This window comes from Danio aesculapii, chromosome 24 (assembly GCF_903798145.1).
Source record: "Danio aesculapii chromosome 24, fDanAes4.1, whole genome shotgun sequence".
Taxonomy (NCBI): domain Eukaryota; kingdom Metazoa; phylum Chordata; class Actinopteri; order Cypriniformes; family Danionidae; genus Danio; species Danio aesculapii.
The window spans coordinates 9,781,273-9,804,350 of record NC_079458.1 but is presented as its reverse complement, the minus strand read 5'-3'; the positions used below and the strand labels follow the sequence as shown (position 1 = coordinate 9,804,350).

Below are 23,078 nucleotides of genomic sequence, written 5' to 3'. Positions count from 1 at the left end.
TACTACCCTAGGTAATTAAAAGAAGCCTAGATTTGTGTAGGGAGATCCCAAACCTGAAGCATTGTATTCGCGTATCTCAACATAGTCACTGTTGCAATTAGTGGAGCTCTGCAAGTCAAAGGCAGTGTAGGTGAGGGTTATATAGTGTCCAGTAGGACCTTCTAGGTACCATTCACAGTTAGAGTTGTCAGGATAATTTGAGCCAGGATAACCAGGGCTTCTAATGACACCACTTTGACCAATGTAGGTACCACCACATGTAGCTAAGGAGGACAAAATACCTTTTTAGTCATTGAAGCTTGGAAAAAATGGTTGGAATGTCAGTGGGATTCAAAATGGATTACCAATGGAGTACTTGGCTTTGAAACCAATATGTGTGACACTGGCATCAGTTCGGAAGCGTATATACATGGTGGTGCCAGAAGAATGCTGTGTAGATGGGCGGGTGTTGCCACAAAGTCTGCCAATCAAAGCATCATCTGATGTGGGACCATCCCGGATTTCGATGTAATCAAATAAACACCTAGGAGAGAAGATTGTGATTACTCTAAATGGATAAATCGTTGTTGCAAATGTAAGCAGTTTTGATGATGATGATGAAAGGCCTTTATTTGTCACATACACTTTTACATGCAGTGAAATTGGACCCCCCTAACCATACACAGGCATCACACATTTCAGGGGAAGATAGGTCAGATGAGAGGTAGGATTTAGAAAAAGGAAATAAGATGCATTAGGGAAGAGGGACGACAAAAGCCCCTTTCATACTATTCTTGAAGTAGGGCAACGTAAGATCAGGGGGGGGGGGGAGGAAGCCCTAGCACAAGTACATAAGCACATAGACATAGACATAACATCGCATGGAAACAGGGGATGTGAATATAGACCAATAAAGGCAGCAGCCATCTGGTCCTGCAGCCAGGGGGCGCTGGTCACACAGACCCACCTACCCACACCGGTGGTTGAAAGCACATGAAGGCGTAGGATGTGGGTGGTTTATTGTTTAAATTGAATGTACTGTAACATACCCAGAATGAGGTTCAATGTAGAAATCACCCTCAAAGTCAAGTTGTACAGCCTCCCCATTGGGAACAGTGATAATCCACACGCAGTCACTATTTTGGGGGTAGTTTGATGGATAGTCAGGAGATGTGATGTATCCTGGCGGATCTCCATCATTAAGCTCGATAAGACCACCACAAGCTGGAGACAAACACTAAGATTTACTCTGATTTTAATGGTAATCATTCTTTATTGAATGAATCTAATGATTCGTTTCCACTGAGTGTTATAGTTCAGTACAGAATAAAGTTCGATTCGGTACAGGTTACCCTGATCAGGCTTGCGTTTCGACTGCCAACAATACCCTTTTAGTAGGCTCGGTATACAATAGAATGTTGCGATTGATGTTATTCTCACTTGTAGAATAAAGTCGTAAAAGCCATCTTTTATAAACTAAAGTTCCATATTTGTGCATGGTAAGTGCACATAAATAGAGGTGAAAGTGGCACCGCTTGCTCTTTCCAAATGTTTTTAGAGGTCCTCATGAACAACAATAGACAGCAAATCCTGTTCTCCTTCTTGTAATGTGTCAGTTTGACACAAAAACACAATAAGGTTTGAGTTCAGGATGACCATGGTTTAGGGTTGCACACCGTTACTGTATTATTACAGTGTCACCTCTCGGCTGTGCATTCATAAATAGTGCTTCCTGTGTTGTCATTCTCTTGGTTTGTTGCACATGTAGATGACTACACAACAATAGCGTTCAGCTGCGCGTCTGGCTCCATCCTTTTGTTTTTTTTCTGTTGTCTTACGTGAGGTTTACTTTTTTGGTACCTTTGACAGTGGAAAAAAACATAAATCCGTACCATACTGTACTGAACCATACCGCTTGGTGGATATAGAAAAAAATATCACTGGATTTATTGTAATATTGGCTGAAGTTTCTACCTGAGCTGTGGGCTTCGAATAACAATTTGAAGCCATTTCCCTCATTAGAGTCATCAGAAACGAAGTGAGCATAAAGGCTATTGTCTGTGGTCTGAAATGTGGATGGAACGTTGGACCCACAGAGTCGCCCTGACAAAGTTGGTGAGTTGCCATCAGGTCCATTCCGTAACTAATATAAAATAATAAAAGTATTTAAAATATTTTCCCTCAAACACACTTTTTTCTCAATCATACTTTCTTCTTTAGTCACTTACCTCTAGGTAGTCACCTGTGCTGCACTGAGTGCCATAACCCTGTACCTGGAAGGGGCTTTGGAAAGTTACGGAAACCCTAAACCCTGGGGTGACCATTACTTGCCAATTGCAATTCAGGTTGGGCTTGTAGTTCTGTGGATACTGAGGAGAACTTAGAACGCCTCTGTCTGTATGGAGGAAACCACCACAACCTGATAGAGAATGCAAATGAGAAATGGTTCAATTTCTAACAAAAAGTATAACGCAAAGAAAATGGTCACACTTTATTTTGATGGTCCGTTTGTTGAATTTAAGTTACATTGCATCTACATGCCAACTCATTAGATTATAAGTAGACTGTTAGGTTGGGGTTAGGGTTAGTGCAAGTTGACATTTACTTGAAAAGTTTCTTATAGTTGGTTAAATGTCTGTTTAGCAGCAGTATCAAGTAGTAAGTATATTAAGTATATCAAGTAAGTATATTAAGTAGACAGTGTACTAATACTCAAATGGCGCATAAAAATATAGTGTTACCAGAAAACATATTGCAGTATTGAGACTAGGATTTGGTTCATGGACTGCTCACCTCTAGAAAAGGTTGCATTGAAACCTCTGCCATTAATACTGCCATCAGAGGTGAATCGCAGAAGCATGACATCACCGGTAGAATGCAAAGAACCAGGCAGCTGCCGCCCACAAACCTTTGCAATCAGTGGAGACGAGTTGGTTTCACCTTAGGAAAAACATATACAAGAGTAAGCCTTAAAAGTCAAGGAAGTATTCGTGCTGAAGGATTGGTTAATCTAAAAATAAAATTCAGTTATGAATTCTTTACACTTTAGCACTTTACAGTCTAGCTCCACAAAATCTCTCTAAAACTTCTCTATATCTATACCTCTTCTCACACTCTCCGGCTCCTCTGCTATGGAACTCACTTCCCTTGGATTTAAGGAACGTTGATAGTGTTCACACTTTTAAATCCCCCTCTAAACACCCATCTTTTTAAGCAGGCTTTTTTTTACTATTAAATTAATTATTGTTATTATCACCCCTGAGAGCTTCGTTCATCTTGAGAACACAAATTTAGATATTTTTGATGAAACTCAAAAGCTCCCACATCCTTCATAGACTGCATTGGTCCTGAGATGTTAAAAGTCCAGAAAAGTCCCCAAAAACATTGTCAAAACTTTGCATATGACTTCTGTAGCTCAACTGTGATCATATGAAGCTCTAAGAACACTTATGAACATCTCATGACTATTGCTGTCTATGGAGGGTCAGAGAGCTTTTGGATTTCTTCTACTATATCTTAATTTGTGTTCTGAAGCTGAACAAAGGTTGAAGGGAATCTGAACAACATGAAAGTGAGTAATTATTACTAACCAAATTTTCATCTTTGGGTACATCAACTCTATAAACTGACTTTAAAATGACAAAACCCCTACCATCCCTGATGTCCAGACTGTCGTGAAGACATGAAACCTCATCCTCCATGTCTAGAGAGAGGAGATTAAACTCGACTATAGAGCTGGGAGACCGGATTAGCCACGAACAATCAAGATTGTGCTGATACAGCTCGGGCCAGCCGGGTGAAAATAAGAACTGGGGTGTGTCACCAGTCATGAGTGTTCCTCCACACGCTCCTAAGAAGATGAAAGAAATATTCAAACCAAACAGTAACATTTTGAATTGACAGGCGGAATCCTCTGGGAACTAACCTGGCTCTATAGTGGGCAATGGACCAGATCCCTGAACGGCAGTCCACTCAATCAGGAAGCCTTTCCCTCCAATCACAGTGTCAGATTGAAACTCAAGAGTTATAGCGCTGCCTGAACTTCTTACTGGGTTGGGTAGAGTGAGGCCACAGAACTCTCCCAGAAGGAACGAGTTAGTGCTTGGACCATCATATATCTAAGGAAGGAAAGTATTGATTTTGAACCTCATTTCCATCGTATACCATTAAACTTTCTATTGAGCCATTATAGCATTTAAAAGCTACGTTTTAGACAAGAGTGCAGACCTTGAGTTTATCATAAAAGCAATTGAACAGGTCTTCAATGTCGATGTCCAGGAATTGAATCTGGATGTGGGAATCTGAATCCACCGTCACGGTCCAGCGGTAGTCTGCATTGTTTGGGTAGGTACGCGGGTAAAGGGGGGAAGCTATCAGTCCTGTACTGCCAGTGATATCATTACCATACACTGAAAACCAAAAAAGAGTGCAAATAAATATTAAGGTGCAAACAGGGTTGCCAGGTCCCCAGTTATCCCACAGAATTGGGCTTTCTACCAGATTGGCAAGACTCTCCAGGATTGATGCTAAATAATAACTGCAAAAGGATTTTTAATCTATAGAAGTCTGTAAATTTACAATTTAATTGCATTTAAATGCCAGCATTTGCCCCACATCCATTACATTTTTTAAGAGGATGGTGTCAGGATTCTGCCATTTTGCTCTTGTTAATTTTTGTTTTGGTGGCAGAGTCCAGACACTAGTCCTGTCATGTCTTGTATGTTGTGCTCGGCTTGAGTTTTCTCAGGTCGAGCACTCATTTTCTGTCATTGTGTGGATTTTGTATGAGCGCCGTCTCGACCGGGCGTGAGCCGTGCATGCTCCAGCTTGAAGCGGTTGCGTGAGGTCTGGACATGTTTGTGACGCGCATTCTCATCCTGGTGCTTGTATTTTTTCTGTCTGCAGCGAGTTGTTTCATTCTCAAGGTCTCAGTCTAGTTTTGGTTGGTGCTGGGATTAAACATGTATGTTGCTTGTGTGAGTGAACGGTGAGTTTTTATTTATTGTGTACTTGTGTCTTGCCTTCAGTCTTTTGTTGGTGTTGTGTTTAGCACATGGTACATGTTTACATGTGCCGCGTGCTTTAGTGTCATGTGAAAACGCGGTTAATGAGTTCTCTTATTGGCTGCGTGTTCTAGTCTCGTTTTGTGTGAGCACATGGCTTGTGTTGTTTCTTTGTATCATGTGCTTTCCTGTTTTCTGTCTAGTCCCACCCTCCTTGTTAACCCATTATTAGTTTATTATGTTCACCTGTTTGTTTGTTAATTATTTTTGCTTATATTCTCTTCATGCCTGCTGTCCTGTGCCAGTTTGTCGTCATATGCTGCCTTGTCCTGTCTGTCCAGCCCTGATCCCTGCCAGCTTGCCAAGTCAAGTTTGTTTGTTTGTTTTTTCATTAAATTGCTTTGTTTCGAGGCACGAGGTCTATCAATATCGCTCCCAAGAGAGCGAGCACGCGCGCAGATCTCGAATACGAACAATACAAACAGGTGACCACGAACCTAAGGTCACATATACGGTATTCAGTTTCTGAATGGTTTAGGCACAAGCCAACAGTTTGGTGACACGGCCTGCGCCTTACATCATATTTTTTGCACGAAAATACAGCATACTGAGGTAAAATAGGGAGGAGGTTTGACGGTATCAAAATTTGGATACCGCCCAAGCCTAATGCAAACCCTTTCCTCTTTCGCCACTCGACATACCTACCTTAAAAAAGGTGGACACACTCATTTTCCTGACTTTTTTCAAAGTAGATTTGTGAAAACACACAGCTGAGACGGGGGGTTTCATAACCCTTTAATCAGCATAACACCCAAATTGCAGGTTGTTTTGTTTGTTTGTTTTTCAGTACGCTCCAAGCCAAAAAGATAAGAGTAATCCTTTGCTCTGACTTACAGTGGGAGAATACTGCTCTGAATCCAGCTCCACTGATCGAGGAGTCCGAAATAAACTTAATCCAAAGTATGTGGCCCGTAATAGAAGTGTAGTTGGTAGGCAGGGAGTCGCCACAGAAACGACCAACCAGAGCACCAGTGGAGTGTCCTTCCCGAATCTCCAGGTAGTCATTACTGCAGTCTGAACTGGGTTGAAGCTGAAACATTCTGCATTACAGAAAGTGCAAGATTTTTTTTGATGCATCAATAACATTTGTGAGATCAATGCTTCATCTTGATTGCCTTACATGAATGAGAGCTGTATGCGGTTGCCAGGGGAACTGGAGAGGGTCCACACACACTCCACATTGGGTGGGTATACATCAGGATAGTTTGGACTGTTTAAATGCGCCTGACTCCATGTTCAGGAGCCCACCACAGCCTGGAGAATATAAGCAATTGACATGTGTTCAAATGCAGCATAATTTAGGTGAATGTACACTACCAGTCAACAGTTTGGATACAGCAAGATTTGTGAATTTTTAATAATATGCTTATTCTGGACACTTAATTTAGGAAATACTGTAAAATTGTGAAATGTTATTAGAATACTGAAATTTATTTGAGTAACGTAATGTAATTAATTCTTGGAGTTTAAAGCTGATTATTAAAGGTGCTGTATATAGGTTTTTGACTCTTCTAAAGCATAAAAATACCATAATATGTTTGCAGATATTTAAGAAACATGCTAAGTGAACATACTTGTTTATCTGAAAAACAATGCTGAAGTCAGATATTCTGCTTTGAAAAAGTGCTTTTCAAGCCGGAACCTCTGTCTTTGTTTTGGTCACTTTATCTCGCCCAATGGCAGTTTAGCCTATTAAATTTCAGCACCCTGGGTTGCCTTGGTGGAAAACTGCGTATTTGAGTCATTCAGTTGTGCGAATGAAATGCAACCTCAGGTGGACAGTAGCAGACTCCGAAATGAGAAGCAGAATCAGAGTTCCACATGAGGTTAGTAATCAGCCAATAATATAAATATTATGAATGTAAACATAAGGTAAGCAGGTTACATTGTAACACCCTACCCTAACAATACGCCAACTGACAAGATTTGCAGTGATAAGCAATTTGGCTGTTTGCACCAGAAAAAAAAACAACAGAAATTTAAACGACAGCCATTCAGAAGCACAGAATATGCACTCACTGCACTCTAACGAAATAGTAAGGTTTATAATCTAATTAAAATATATTAAACCTCTAGAACATTATTAAAAGTAGATGCTGAATCACTGATATGTGTTGGCTTCCACTGAGTCACAGTTCTGAAGATCAATTTCAAACGATTTATTTTATTTTAGAGATCTGAGGTGAACAATCTGCTGCTGTTTTCAGTAGTATGGCAATAAATGTCATGTAAAAATGGCATTCAAACTCACATTATTAGTATTTAACACTGAATAAAGCACATGAGGTGTACCTGAGGTGATCATTGGCAGTTTTCTGTTGTTCAGCTGCAACAAATAGAAGCTGTTTCTAAAATCTAAACTTCAGGTGTTGGTTAGGACATTCGTTCTATTGCGTGCCATTTCTTTTATTTAAAACATGACTCAAATCAGCCTTTAGACTCGGTAGTCAGGCACACTCCTGTTGATGACGTCAATCTGGCAACCTGCGCTTGCATGTGTTTTGAACCAGGAGTGCAATACCCAGGTCAACCACTGGGTGTTAAACTTACATACTGCAACTTTAAGCATGATAGTCTTCAGTGTCACAGAACTTTAGCATCATGATCTGCTCTGGAAGAAATATTTAATATTATTATTCTTTTTGCAACTAGTTTGTGAAATTATTTATTTTATAGAAGTGAAAAAAATGTATTCATCACAATAAATTATTCAAGAGTGAAAGTAAATACATTCATAATATAAAAAAAGATTGCGGATAAAAGCTTTAATTTGAATCAAAGAATCCTAATAGTAAAATGTGTCAGTTTCCATGATACTATGAAGCATGACAAATAATGGTGAGAATTATTATTAGTGATTTTGTACCAATATAGCTGATCATAACAGAACATCAAATCATCATAATAAAATGATTTATGAAGGATCATGTGAGACCGATGAGTGGATTAATGATGATAAAAATTCAGCTTTGAATATAAGGAAAAAATTAAACTTAATAAGTGACATTCATTTAAAATTGTAATAGTATTTCACAATTGAACAGTTTTTACTGCATGCAAATAAATGCTGCCTTGGGGAGTAGAATACGCTTATTATAAAACATAAACAAATCTTACTGTTTACAACTTTTGACAGATATTGTATTTTGAAACGAATTCAGAAATCTGACCTGAAGTTGAGGCCATGTAGGTCGCCCGAAAACCTTTCTTCCCTACTGCCTGATCTGACACAAACTTAACCACCATGGCGTTGCTCAATGAAGTGACTGGGTGTGGCAAATTACTCCCACAATATCGACCTAGAACAAGATTACTACGTTACTACAAACCAAATTGGGGTTAATAAATATTATTTTGCAATTACAGTCAAGATTTTATCTTTACCAACAGAAGGTGCTTGAATATTGTCTCCATCCAAGATCTCCACGCTGTCATGAGTGCAGTTACTGTTCAACATCTCAAGCTCAAAGTCAGTGAAGGACAAAGTCACGTGATTGACTGAAAAAAAAATTTATAGTTTAGTAAATTTTGCATAGAAGGTCTTGGATTTGACTTTAAGGCCATGGCCACACATAATTTTCTCGCCCTCATCAAGAAAAAAAATCTCTGTCCACATGTAAATATGAGTCTACGCTGAGGTCCAGCTTCCAGCCTCCAGCGCCTTGACTGCAGCTCTGCACAAGACGTTTGGCCAAAGGAGAAATGGTCGTGCCCAACTGAGCCTGGTTTCTCTTGAGGTTTTTTAATTCTTCACTTTTACCAATTGGTAAAGTTTTTTTTCCTCGACGCTGTTGCCACTGGCTTGCATGGTTCGGGATCTGTCGAGCTGCGCATTGATGGATTTGCTCTTCAGTGTTTGGACTCTCAATACTGAATATTAAACCACACTGAACTGAGCTAAACTGAACTGAACACTGAAAACTGAACTACACTGTTCAATTTACTATGATCTTTTATGTGAAGCTGCTTTGACACAATCTACATTGTAAATGTAGAAATAAAGGTGAATTGAATTGAATTGAATTAAATGAAAAAATGCACTGTGATGTGCTGTTAAAGGTCCCGTGAAGTGCATTTGATGCATTTTATGTATATTTATGCATTTTAATTCAATTTACGTAATCTCAGCCGAAACATAATTAGAGGGTGGGACATCAGCCAATAGCATTTTGTTTTATCCTCTGCCACTGAGAATCGTTGAGCTCAATCTCGTCAAATGAGAAGTGCCTTCTAGAGAACGGGGCATGTCAGATACAAGAGAGGATTTGATTGGTCAAGTTTTGATGAGAAACTAAGTATTACGAGACGTCAATAAAATCGATGATCCATTTAGGTGGAAGTGACAAACTACAAGCTTTACATGTTTATATAAGTTTTATATCTTCTAAATGCAACTTTTGTCACTGTTTTGGCGTGCACTAGCTTATATACAGTTGAAGTCAGAATTATTAGCCCTCCTGAATTATAACCCCCCAGCTTATTTTTTCACCAATTTCTGTTTAACAGAGAGAAGATGTTTTCAACACATTTCTAAACATGATAATTTTAATAACTAATTTCTAATAACTGATTTATTTTATCTTTGCTATGATGACAGTACATAATATTTTACTGGATATTTTTGAAGACACTTCTATACAGCTTAAAGTGACATTTAAAGGCTTAACTAGGTTAATTAGGTTAACTAGGCAGGTTAGGGTAATGAGGCAAGTTATTGTATAACGATTGGTAGTTCTGTAGACTATATTGGAAAAAATGTAGCATAAAGGGGCTAATAATTCGGACCTTAAAATGGTTTTTAAAAAATAAAAACTGCTTTTATTCTAGCCAAAAAAAAAAACAAATAAGACTTTCCCCAGAACAAAAAAATATTATCAGACACACTGTGGAAATTTCCTTGCTCTCAAACTAAATTTGGGAAATATTTAAAAGAAAAAAAAAATTCAAAGGGGGGCGAATAATTCTGACTTCAACTGTATATCCTAAAAACCAACACTAATACTAACATCTAAAAAACTTTTTTCATTTTATAGTTTTAGGAGACCTTTAATTTCCATGTTAATTTCATAGGGCCTTTTTTATTTGGTATAAACCCAGCCTTATATTCTGGGTTTATATCAAATGTGGAATTAAGTATTTGTGTGAGTAAGTTACATACAAAGTCAATGTAAACACACAAACAGAGGCAAATTACAGTCATGCGGTGAGAACAACGCAGAAAGCGCAGCATGTTAGACATGCAGAGTTCGCCTCAATCACATCTATCGCGCTTGGTTTGTAACCCAGTATTAGAATAAAGCTGTGTTGGCCAATCAGAAGCATTCATAAGGAATAAAAACTGTTTTGGTGGCCACACTGTAACCCGAGTTTTGAAATTTCTTCACTTTGACCTGAGTCTCAGAAAGTTCCATTTCAGTCACCTGATGCTGTGATTTCTGTGTGAACGGCCAAACTGTGTAGACAAAAACTGTGGTTTTGAAAATAACCGTGTTCGTTTGTACTAAGTTGTTGTACAAATTAGTTATAAATGGAATGACCAGCAAACTTACACGGCTCCTGTGCCCGTATGATCCAGCTACAGTCCTGATTGGGTGGGTAAGGGTATGGATACCGAGGAGATGCAATCTCCCCGCCAACATCATCAGTCACTATAAAGGATCCACATGCTGGAAACCACAAGAGCGATCAATGAGGTTGATTCATTAGAAATGGTGGGCTCATGTATAAAGAGGAGACTTACCTTCTGCGAACTGAGCGCTGAAGCCTCTATGGTTTAGACTGTGATCTGACCTAAAGCGAACATAGATGACGTTTGTTGAGGACGTGACGGGAGGGGGCCTGGAGGTTCCACACACTTGAGCCAGAAGTGGAGAATGCTCATGTGGACCATCATGGATCTAGAGAGAAGATTTGTTTTGTCCATAAATTGGTCTGAACTGTATTACGTTGGTCCATTACAGAGTTATACATTCCTTTCAACCTCTGCAAACACACTTGCTGCACCCTAGCTAACATCTGTATAGAAGTACCCATATAGAAATCTGATATATGGCAATATATGCAAATGACAAAAGTGGAACATATGTACATATATAAAAAAATAAATGAAACAGACATTTTTGCAATATTAAATACAGTAGTCAACATTTGAAGTATACCAAAAAAGACAAGAATGGATGTTGTTGAATACTTTTAAGACAACTTTGATGAAAGGTTTGATCCACTTCAAATGTTGACCACTGTACATGTTGCTTATATGACATTTATTTTATATATGTGAAATCCAAATATGAACTTGTATGTCATGTATGCCATTTGTAATGTCAGACATATGGGCAGTGGTACTCCAGGAACAGGTCTGGGAACCCACCTTAAACATCATGAATTCACAGATGCCAGCAATTTGGGCATGAAATGCATCAAGTGCTCAAAGAAAGCTCAATTACTCACAGCCACATAGTCATAACTGCATGAGAACTGATTTTCGATATCCAGATCAGTGAAGTTGAAGAAGACTCGATGACCTGCGTCCACTGTGATGACCCAAGAACAGTCTGCATTGTCAGGGTAGTTGCTGGGATACTGTGGAGAGTGGATCTCTCCACTGGGGGCTGTGACGCTCCCTCCACATCCTAATGGTTTCAAAGGAAAGTTAACAGGGAAATAATATAATTGGTGCTGAGCAAAAATTAATCGGGACACCCAATGTATTTTTTTACATAATATACAGTTGAAGTCAGAATTATTAGCCCCCTTTTGAATTTTTTTCTTTATTAAATATTTCCCAAATGATGTTTAACAGAGCAAGGAAATTTTCACAGAATGTCTGATAATATTTTTTCTTCTGGAGAAAGAATAAAATCAGTTTTTAATTTTTTTAAAACCATTTTAAGGTCAAAATTATTAGCCCTTTTCAGTTATTTTTTTTTTTCAATAGTCTACAGAAAAAAAAAATCGTATTACAATAAATTGCCTAATTACCCTAACCTGCCTAGTTAACCTAATTAACCTAGTTAAGCCTTTAAATGTCACTTTAAGCTGTATAGAAGTGTCTCGATAAATATCTAGATAAATATTATCTACTGACATCATGGCAAAGATAAAATACATCAGTTATTAGAAATGAGTTATTAAAGCTATTATGTTTAGAAATGTGTTGACAAAAATCTTCTTTCCGCTAAACAGAAATTGGAGATTCTGAAGACAGAAATTCTGACATCAACTGCATGTGCGTACACTGTGTATATTTATTATATATAAATAAGTACATGCATGCAAATATTTAAGAAAATGTATATGTACAGGGTGGGCCATTTATATGGATACACCTTAATAAAATGGGAATGGTTGTTGATATTAACGTCCTGTTTGTGACACATTAGTTTATGTGAGGGGGCTTGTAAATAACTCATGAAAGAATAAAATTATGTTAAAAGCAAGCACACCAATGTTTTTTCTTGTGAAATTCCCAATAAGTTTATTAAAGTGGATCCATATACATGGCCCACCCTGTAGATATAAAATATATGATATAAATTATATGTAAATTTAATTATCTGTGCAAAAATTTTATATTTATATATGTATATGAATTTAGTTTTTATGTGTGTGTATTACATATACATAATAAATGTGCGTATAATACACACAAACACATACATACATACATACATACATACATATTTTATTTCAAAACGAACTTTTATTCTGGATGCAAGAAATCATGATTAATCTTTTCCCAGAACTAAATATAATGGAACTATATTACTATATTACTATATAACTATACTATACTTCAGATTGAAATCTCCTATAACAGAGAAGTAACTCACCTCCTGGGATCTCCACCCAAGTTGCGTTGAAGCCTCTGCCACTGACAACTGCATCAGATGTGAAGCGAACGGTGACAGCGTTACCTGTGCTGGACACCTGCAGGGGGTTACTGGGAGGGCGTGTGGTGCAGAGCTGAGCCAATCGTGGAGCAGATAAGTCAGGCCCTCCATACACCTAGATAAAGTTCAGAGGTGAGGGGAGACTTACAGATTGGATATTTTGAACACAAAGATTTGAGTTTTAGTGCACAATATCTGACAGAACGGTTCTACTTTATAAAAGGTGGCCTTAACTAATATTGTACTTACATGTAAGTAAATACAATGAACTTACTGTGTATATATTGTATTGCAGAATACTTGAGGTGGGACATGTTTGGTGGTATGGGTAGGTTTAAAGGTCCCGTGAAATATGCATTTTTATTTGATGTTTGACGTAATCTCAACCAAAACACGAAGAGAGGCTGGGACATAGAGTAACTCCTCCCCTTTTAAAAAAACAGCCAATAGTGTTCTGCTTTATCACAGCTCTGTTAGTGAAAGCGATTGACGTCAAATGAAAGCAAATGAGAAGCATCTTGTCATGTCGGATACTAGAGAGCATTTGATTGGTCAATATTTGATGAGAAACTGAAGTATAAGGTGACGTGAATAAAAGCGTTGATCCATTTAGGCGGAAGTGACAAATTACAAGCTTTACATGTTTATCATCTTCTAAACGCATCTTTAATCACCATTTAGGAGCACACTAGCTTATTGATATCGATAACTAAGGCCCAATTCCAATTCTATCTCTTAGCCCTTTCCCTTACCCCCTACCCCTCATTTTGCGCGTTCATGTAAAGCGGCAGGAGTGTCCTAATTCTCTTTAGCTTGAAGGCGTAGAGCTAAGACGAAGGGTTAGATCGCCCTTCCAATGGAAATTTTTCAGGACCACACTCGAAACCAAGGGGTATGAAAATTTCCCAAAATACACCAGCCAGAACGGCAACATAGCTGCACCCAGAAGTAAAGAGATCCACAAATTAGTATTTTCGATATCCAGATCAGTGCAAGCACATGTTTTAATACATTCATAATGGTGTTCATGTTTTACCGTCATGCTTTTTTTTAAAAAAGCGCTAAAATAAAAACCGCTAAACTTTGCTATCTATAATCCATAATGATAACTCCCGTAGAGTAAACTCACAACATTCTGACACTCGATGACACTCGAATCCCCTGTCAGAAAAGTCTAGTGGCTGGGAATGACCTTTTTACAGTGTCTGCTACAAAGTTAATGTTGTTTTCTTGTGTGTTTACATAGATTAATATGGCCAGGGAGTAAATACGCAGCACTGAAGGCACAGTAATATATGCCTTTAGTGATTTCCTGCAGATAAATACCAAAAAATAACGTAAGTAGAATAACTACAGCAGTCGCCATCGTCAAATGTGAATGTGCTGTAGTGGTGTCCCACTTCTTAAGGGTAAATTTTGAAGCCCTTCCCCTTCACACTTTGGGTTGTATTTCTTAACTCCTAATTTGGATTGAATTTAACTCCTAATGTCATTCGATCTGTCACTCAGTAGTCAGTCAACAGCGGCTTCTGGTGGACGTGAGAACAGCAGGCGTGAATGGCACTCGCAAGAGAAATTTGAGATATTAAAAAGCGCACACAGCGGCCTCTCCAGAAATGTATATAGGGGTACGTAATCAGATTGACCCTGGGTTGAAATATATCATTGCTTAGGCTTACATGCAAATTGCATTACGTTTCCATTGTAACATTAAGCACATTCTAAAGTGCAGACGCCATCACATTTTAAACATTGATGCAATGAGCAAGCAAACAATTCACGTAATGAACCACGGACAATTAATATTAATGCCGTTTTAAAGCAACGTCTGGTTGACAGGCATCTGTGTGGGACAGAAAGTGTGTGTGTGTGTGTGTGTGTGTGCATATGAGAGAGTCTCTAAGCCCTTTCACTAAGCTCTGATTTCCAGTTAATTTCTGCCTTGGTGGCTCCATTCAGTGCTACAGTGGAGGTCAGCATTCCTCAGGCCTACACTACAAAACATACACCCACAGAGCCCAGCCGATGCCAACCAGGCATGAGCCGGCACACACCCACATAAAAACACACACCGTTTTAACTGAAGTTTTAACTGCCTAAACTGGCTGATTTCCAGAGTATTTGTGGCATTTTTTGTGTTGATTTGCTGTAACTAGTTTTTTAACTAGAATAAATAACACGTAATAATTTTACTTCAATATTTCAAATGTAACCACATAGCAATTAAAATAATTAGCTTAATATCAAATATAAAACAAACTAAATAAAATATGCAATTTTGTCAATATAATAATGTAGTGTTCATCAAATGTTAATTATATTAAATATTATTATTAAAAATACGTAATTTTAATATTAAATGTTCAGTATCCAATTAAAATGTTTAATATTCTCTCTGACAAACACAAGTGGTCAAGTCATATTGTTTACATAATATTACTCTTTAATTCAGTTGGAATGCTTTCTTTAGGACTAAGGGTTGGGTTTACAATTTGTTACTGACATTATTGTGGGTATTAATAAGTAAATAAATAAATAAAGCATGGTTTTAACTCTAACTCTACACACTGTATGCATGACTAGGGCTGCACAATACAGGGTGATTCAAAAAGAATACCACAACTTAAAAAAATCGAGAACTCTGCAAAGAAGAAAATGAGAGCTAAGCTATTTCTGTCATCAATTTAAGGAAGCGCTGAAGTTTCACACTGAGAAACTTAAAGAAGGAATAACTGCAGCTATCCAAACTGTTATGCCGGAGATGCTACAGAGAGTGTGGAATGAGTTTGAGTATCGGGCTGATGTCACCCGAGTGTCTGGAGTAGGCATGGGCCGGTATAAAATTATGACGATATGATAACCTCGGATAAAAATATCACGGTTTCACAGTATAACGGTTTTGTGATTACTGCTCCAAAATAAGTTCTTTTTAAATGTCGGAGTAAAAAACAACAACTTTCCCCCCCCCCCATTGAACACAATATATGTTACTTTAAGAAACATTTTAAATATTTGGACCAGTAGATTTTGATGTAGAAGTTCCTTTTCTGCTGAAGATACTGTTGCACTAAAAAAATAAATAAAATAGTTGTGAAAAACATGTAAAAAAAACAAACAAACCAACAAAAAAATGCAGATACCTTAGGAATGGTATAACAGAAAACATTGGCGGTTTTAAAACCCTGAATTTTCCAAACCGCGGTAAACCTTAAAAGCAGTTATCGTCCCATGTCTAGTCTGAAGGGGGTCATATTGAACATCTATGACCTTGTTTTCTTCTGAAAAAAACAGTTAAGTACTCTTCACATTGATTAATTACCCAATGTTCTATTGTGTTTCTTTGATTAAATACAGATTTTTCAAAGTTGTGGTAATCTTTTTAAATTACTCTGTATATCATTTCAGTATCGATATCTCAATATACGTGTCTGCAATAGTCACATTTCAGGTTCTCTATAATCTCCATGATTATTGATCCTCACCACAGTTGAAAATACAAGAGATTTGTTGAGTCATTGCAAATCATAACCACAACAGAGGGAAAGTTTATAATTTCCATGTGTTTTAAAGGCATTTTAAGAGCATTCAGGCACAAAATTCACTTTCGTCTGTGAAACCCCCCCCCCACTCTTCACATTCGTCTGTGACCCATCCCCCTCTTTTCACTTACGTCCACGACCAAGCACCCCCCCCCCCTCCCCCACCGTTCTTCACTTTCGTCCGTGACCAACTCCCACCCCCTCCTTTTCACTTTCGTCTGCGAGCAACAACCACCCCACCGCTCTTTACTTTCGTCCATGACCCCCCCTCCCTTTTCACTTTCGTCCGTGACAACCCCCCAATCATAAATAAAGATAAGGTACACACAAATTACCACCTGTCAATCACTTTTTCCGTGGGACTCTGGCATGAATAGGCAGAGTGATCTGTGTCGTTATAATGGCGTAGACAAACTCAGTTGGTAAAAAAGGTGTACAACCAACAAGAAACGACCAACAGTATCTGAGATTTTCACTAAAATTACAATAAAAGTACACACGTGAATGCGAAAGATTAAAGCAGTGCCTTGACGCTGTGACATGTTACTTGATAGATTAAAAAGACAGAAGAGTTGTTAAGGGTTTAATTAAATATCATGTTTAACAACAATAGTGAGACGGTTACCAGTGGTACATCCTTGATAAATTGTCCAACGTGCTCTCTGGGGTGACTGCTGGAGCTCATATGCTGCAGTGCATGACAGAGTGATTGTATTTGGTCACGTGATGTGCGTTTTCAGTGGTATAGTGTGGAAGGAGGGCTTTTCAGAAATGCTAGAGGAAATGCCAGTGTGGACGTGGATCGTTTTCGTTCTAAAATACCAGACATTAGTGTAAACTGGGCCTAAGTGTGGGCCAAAAAGCATAGAATCACCAAGAGGCGACACTCTGTTGCTATTTGGGAAACAGCCACTAGATGCCGCTAGTGTCAAGCGGCAGTCATTTTGGAAAGAAAATTCCAATAGAACAACAGCACGGACAACTAACACAAGACAGAATGAATTAAAATATTGAGTCAAATATGTGTTAAAACGAGTACAACCCCTTTGAAAGTAACATTTTAAAACAATCTCCCAATGAAAACAGACAATTTCCAAAATGTTGACAAGACTAAGTTTAATACATCTAATATCTAAACTATCTGTTTCACATATAACATGAAAGTCAGGGTTAACAAAATAACTTAATTACTCTTTTTTTGTTTTGTTTTACTCAAATAGGGGTGAAGCAAAAATGAGTATACACAACAAAAATTACATTATCTGGTAGTTTTTATGGCCTCCATGATTTTTAATGACAGCATTAAAAATCATGAATAAAAATATATATAAAAATAAAAATAGATAAATTTAGAGAGTGTAGCTTTTTAAATAAAAACTTTATTAGTCTTTTTTTAATAGACATCACTGGAAAAAATACTATGTACTTATTATAATTTAAGACTCCAACAAAAAGTACTGTTGATCTGTTATCAACAGCCCATTTAAAAAGTCATGTTAATTTAATTTAACATGTCAGTATTAACATGTATTATGTCAGTGCGTAAACTATTAAAGTAATTTCACCTAAAAGTGACAGTTTCAAGACAACAAGTATGATTAATATATTAAACATAAAGTCTTTAAAATAAACTATTAAGTGTTTTAAGTGTTGTATTGGCGTCTTTCAGGTTGCATTTCAGTTTTGATGCGCTTTTTAAATGAATAAATAAAAAACAAAGCAGCTGCTTGCCATCGCGACAGCAATAAGATCCAATGGACAGCCGATCGCTTTCACTCTAGAATGGCGGAATCGCTGAGCGCTGCTGTTGCTATGGAACGTTCTATTGAGTGTCGCCTCTTGGTGATTCAAAGCTCTTTGGCGGGGCGGAGGATCGATGTCAGCTCAGCATCGTGAGAGCTATCGGCCATGGCAAGAGTTTGCTTGATTTTGCAATAAATTCACAGATTCAAAAAATGTTTAAATATTGCGGGAACTTAAAAATCATCTAATACTTTATTGGAAACACTGCATTGTGGGATAAAATCTCTCATGAACTCTGGTCAGGTTGTAAATGCAATAGGGCATATTCAATGCATGCAGTATAATGGATGCTAGCTTATTTTTTGCATACCTCCAGCTTATCATAGTTGCAGTCAGGATGATACTCCACATCAAACTCAAGGATGGTGATGGAGATGCTACTACCAGGGCTGGTATGGATGTGCCAGACACACTCCCGGTTCATAGGGTATTGTCCGGGATAACCTGGACTGTTGAATGTACCAACAGGGCCGAAGAGTTCCCCACCACAGCCTGCAGGGGGCAACAGAGAGACACTTTGACTATTTTTTCCTGTTTTTAGTTTGTAAATCCATTTGAATGAAATGAAATCTCAATGAAGCACAATAAAGGAACGATAATATCAGTAATACACCATTAATAACATTGTAATAAGAGGGTAATAAACCCACAGTGAAATCACCACAGTATACTATTGAAATGAAGACATCATTTGTCTGCAATACTTGTCCAATGTCAATTCCTGTATAAAGAGTCTCTGGTTAAATGTGGTATAAGAGGACAGGCAACCGCATTGCACGGCCCAGACAGGAGAAATGCCTTATCAGTGGAAATATGAAACCATATTGACCCTTGCAGCACAAAAAGACTCAAATGTGGTCAGTGTAATCTGATATTCAGGAAAGATCGGTCAGAACGGATTCATTCTCTCCACCCCCGCCGTCTTAATCAATAATATCAATCTCACCAGCGTCCACGGGTCTGTGAGAGGACAAAGAAAGGGTGGAGCTACTTTTGTAGATTCACAAAATGGATCAATTGGGTTGTGGCCATGAAACACTTTGTTGAATTAAGGAGTTTCTATAGCTCTGGCATTATTTATTCATCCATTTTTCCCACACAATAATAATAATGTTAAAATTTAAAGGTTACTCAACTTAAGGCCATCCAAAATATTGGAGATGTGATTGTTCTTTAGAAGACCATTAATGATTTTGGTCCCACTTTATATTAAGTGGCTTAACTACTAGGTACTTGCATAATGATTAACGAATAACTACAACCAGGGGCGGATTTAACCAATAAGCAAGGTAAGCGGCTGCTTAGGGCCCCAGGACATCTGGGGGCCCCCAATAAATATCTAGAATTATCTAGAATATCTAGAAATTACACCAATAAACTATATATAACATCATTTTCTATCATATTTTGTATAGTGAGAGTCAAATTTTTTACCTAAATATTATTTAATATACAATAAAATAAAAATTAATATAATAATGTAACATTTTGTAATAATATTATGGAAAAAAATATATCCACCAGCAGTCAAATTGATCAAATATATATTATTATTTTTAATTGCTAATTCATTTTAAGACATCTTATTATTTCAAATGTAAAGCTTACATTAAGATAAAACATTAAAAAGAACATTGAGTTATATATATCTAAAAAATAAAAATAAAAAACGCAAAAAAATAAATAAATAAATAAATAAAATTAGAAAGGGTGCATTTCAGGTAACACAGGCCCATTCTGAAAACGTAGTCCCATGGACGATTCTGGAGACTGCGAATTATGTAGCCGAAGGTACGTATGGCTAAGCGTTTCATTTTTTAAACGAACGCTACAGGGCGGTATGACACAGTTCCTTTTCGCGCTTACCAGCTGACTGCTTACCTCCGTGTGGAGGGCTGCAGCCCTGATAAAATGAACAAATGAACAAATGAATAACAGGGTTAAAATGAACAAATTCATTTTCATTTTCATTTTATTCCTTAGTACCAATTTTCAAAAGAGTTTTTTGTTCACTGAACTTCAGACATTTTAGATCAATGGAACTGATGTTTTCAAAAGTTGAGTAAACAAGAAAAAACGAAAGGAATTAAGGATTATGTTTCTTTGTTCACTCAACTTCAGGCATTCCAGTTCTGCAGACAAAAAATGTTCAATTGCCACAATTTAAAAAAAATTGTTACAGAGTAGTTCACCTCTTTAGAAAACTAATAATCTTAGGTTAACCCAACTAAATGTTTTTGTATTACTGACAAATAATTTTAGGTCAGTGCAGCTGATGTTTTCAGAAGTTGAGTGATTTTAACATTTTTTACAGTGTCCTTTAATATTGTACTAAAGAGAAAAAAACATATACTATAAACATATACTATAAACTATCCCTCTAAATGTATCTTACAGTATATGAAAGGAAGGTCTTTTGTATTTGTTTTGAATCTTCGTGATTTTTCTCTACCCCTGGAGTGTTTTTCACAGCTGCAAAACAGAGCCGTGCACATTACATAACTACATTACAGTGTTCTACACTACACATTGTGTCCATGGAAACCAAGATCACTTCCTTCCAAATAATGACTTCATCTCAGACTGGAGAGCATGAATAATTGAAGGTTCTGTACGATTTTAGAGTGCGTGTCTGTCTCTCTCTTTCTCTGACACTGATCCTGCTGTTGCTACAAAAAAAATAACAGTTCACACCCTTCAGCAATGTCGCACAAACACAAAGACTGAAAAACACACACTCTTAAAAAAATACTGGCTTGTCTTAACCCAAATATGGGTAAAATATGGACAAACTTAACTGCGGAGTTAAAGATTTCCTTTTGATTTTAACCCAGCGGTTGGGTTTCATTACAAAAACCACACATTTTTAAGAGTGTAAACACAAAACATCATCAAGTAAGGTGGCTAAAGAATATATATATATATTTTTAAATAGGGGCATTGGGCTTCTCTGATACTTTATACGCGAACGACATGAATTATAGGTTTGTGCTTAAAATAAAATAAACTCTTATTAATTCATGTTGACATAGCAAGAGATTAAAAAGGGCGTCTCTCAAGACTGAGCTTTGTTGGTCTGCTCTTTTCTAGAGTTTTCCACTCATTCTGAAACAGATGTTTTTTTACAGAATATAAGCTAATATACAGGTAAAGTATGAATTATTTGACCTCCGGAATTATTAGTCTCTCTCTCTCTCTATCTCTATCTCTCTCTCTATCTCTATCTCTCTCTCTCTCTCTGTATATATATAATTAATAACTCATTTCTAATAACTGATTTATTTTATCCTTCCCATAATGACACTAAATAACATTTTACTAGATATTTTTCAAGATACTAATATTCAGCTTAAAGTAATGGCTTAACTAGGTTAATTAGGCAAGTTATTGTATAACGATAGTTTGTTTTGTAGACAATCGGAAAAAAATTGCTCAGGGGACTACTAATATTGATCTTATAGGCCTTTTTTGTATTTTTTCCTACATACTTTGTATTTTAGAAGTTTAAATACAGCATTTTTGTGACATTTCATGAAATATTTTGTGCTGAATTAGCTTGTCTTCTGGAATCATGTGCATGCTTTTTGCATTAACCATTCCTTTGTCTTCATGCTTGGTTTGTGCTTTGACATGCATCGTCAACCCTGGGACCTTATATAGACAGGTGTATGCCTTTTCAAATCATGTCCAATTAACTGAATTTACCACAGGTGAACTCCAATTAAGCTGCTGAAACATTTCAAGAATGATCAGTGGAAACAGAATGTACATGAGCACAATTTAGAGCCTCACGGCAAAGGCTGTGAATACTTATGTACATGTGATTTTTCAGGTTATTTATTTTTTATAAATTTGCAACAATTTCAAAAAATCTTTTTTCACATTGTCATTATGGGGTATTGTGTGTAGAATTTTGAGGAAATAAATGATATTACTTCATTCTGGAATAAGGCTGTAACAAAAAAAATTGGAAAAAGTGAAGCACTATGAATTCTTTCTGGATTGGGGTGGGTCGTTCGAACCACCCGAATCCCCCCTGGCTGTGGGAATGCCTTAAATGGGGTAAAAAGAAATAAAAATGGCTTTTATTCTAGCTGAAATAAACAAGACTTTCTTTAGAAGAAACAATATTATAGAAAATACAGTGAAAGTTTCTTTGCTCTGTTAAACATCACTTAGGAAATATTTGAAAAAGAAAAAGGGCTAATAATTCTGACTTCAACTCTATATGCATAATCCAGAAACCCCTTCTGTTCTTTCCTGGATTCATTCAACACTGGTAATCAGCTCTTCTTTCCCTGCTGGCCAATCAGAACGAAGCCTTCATATAAGCGACATCACTGCTTTGTTCATTAGGACTGCTATTTTCCTTGCAAATCCAATGACATCATCACTCTAGAGACTACAGGTCACTGGACTCCATGTTATTTCCTTCTACTGTTTCCTTTTCTCTTAGGTTTGGATGTTTAACACAAAGCTTTTGAGGCTTGCACATGTGCACAAAAAACCTGGTACTTTCCATGGACATAAACCCCATGTGGGCTAAGCACTGCTTGGTACTCTGCTCATGGAAAGTTTCCAGTTGGCTGTGTATTTGAACTTACCATTCTGGTACCAGTCCATCTGAAAGCCTCTGTATGAGATGGACATGTCGGAGCGGAAGACGATGTGGAGGCTTGTACCGCTGGTGGTGCCGGCTGGTGGAGGCACATTTCCACAGAATGTACCAATTAGATTAGCTTGATCATTCGGACCGTCATACAGCTGGAGAGGAACAGGAAAATCAATTATTCATCCAATAC

The 23,078-nt window shown here is 37.3% G+C and overlaps 1 protein-coding gene across 1 annotated transcript in view; it reads right to left on the bottom strand.

Annotated features, from left to right (window-relative positions):
* cubn (cubilin (intrinsic factor-cobalamin receptor)) overlaps positions 1-23,078 on the bottom strand; it is a 96,258-nt gene that overhangs the window by 27,122 nt on the left and 46,058 nt on the right. The window contains 20 exon segments of the mRNA XM_056450472.1: positions 54-263; positions 345-523; positions 1,029-1,203; positions 1,954-2,122; positions 2,208-2,398; positions 2,773-2,919; positions 3,632-3,829; positions 3,905-4,097; positions 4,207-4,388; positions 5,877-6,082; positions 6,163-6,257; positions 6,259-6,296; positions 8,213-8,341; positions 8,427-8,540; positions 10,592-10,708; positions 10,783-10,939; positions 11,493-11,674; positions 12,875-13,049; positions 18,587-18,768; positions 22,881-23,040. Coding sequence (XP_056306447.1) covers positions 54-263; positions 345-523; positions 1,029-1,203; positions 1,954-2,122; positions 2,208-2,398; positions 2,773-2,919; positions 3,632-3,829; positions 3,905-4,097; positions 4,207-4,388; positions 5,877-6,082; positions 6,163-6,257; positions 6,259-6,296; positions 8,213-8,341; positions 8,427-8,540; positions 10,592-10,708; positions 10,783-10,939; positions 11,493-11,674; positions 12,875-13,049; positions 18,587-18,768; positions 22,881-23,040 — 3,199 coding nt within the window.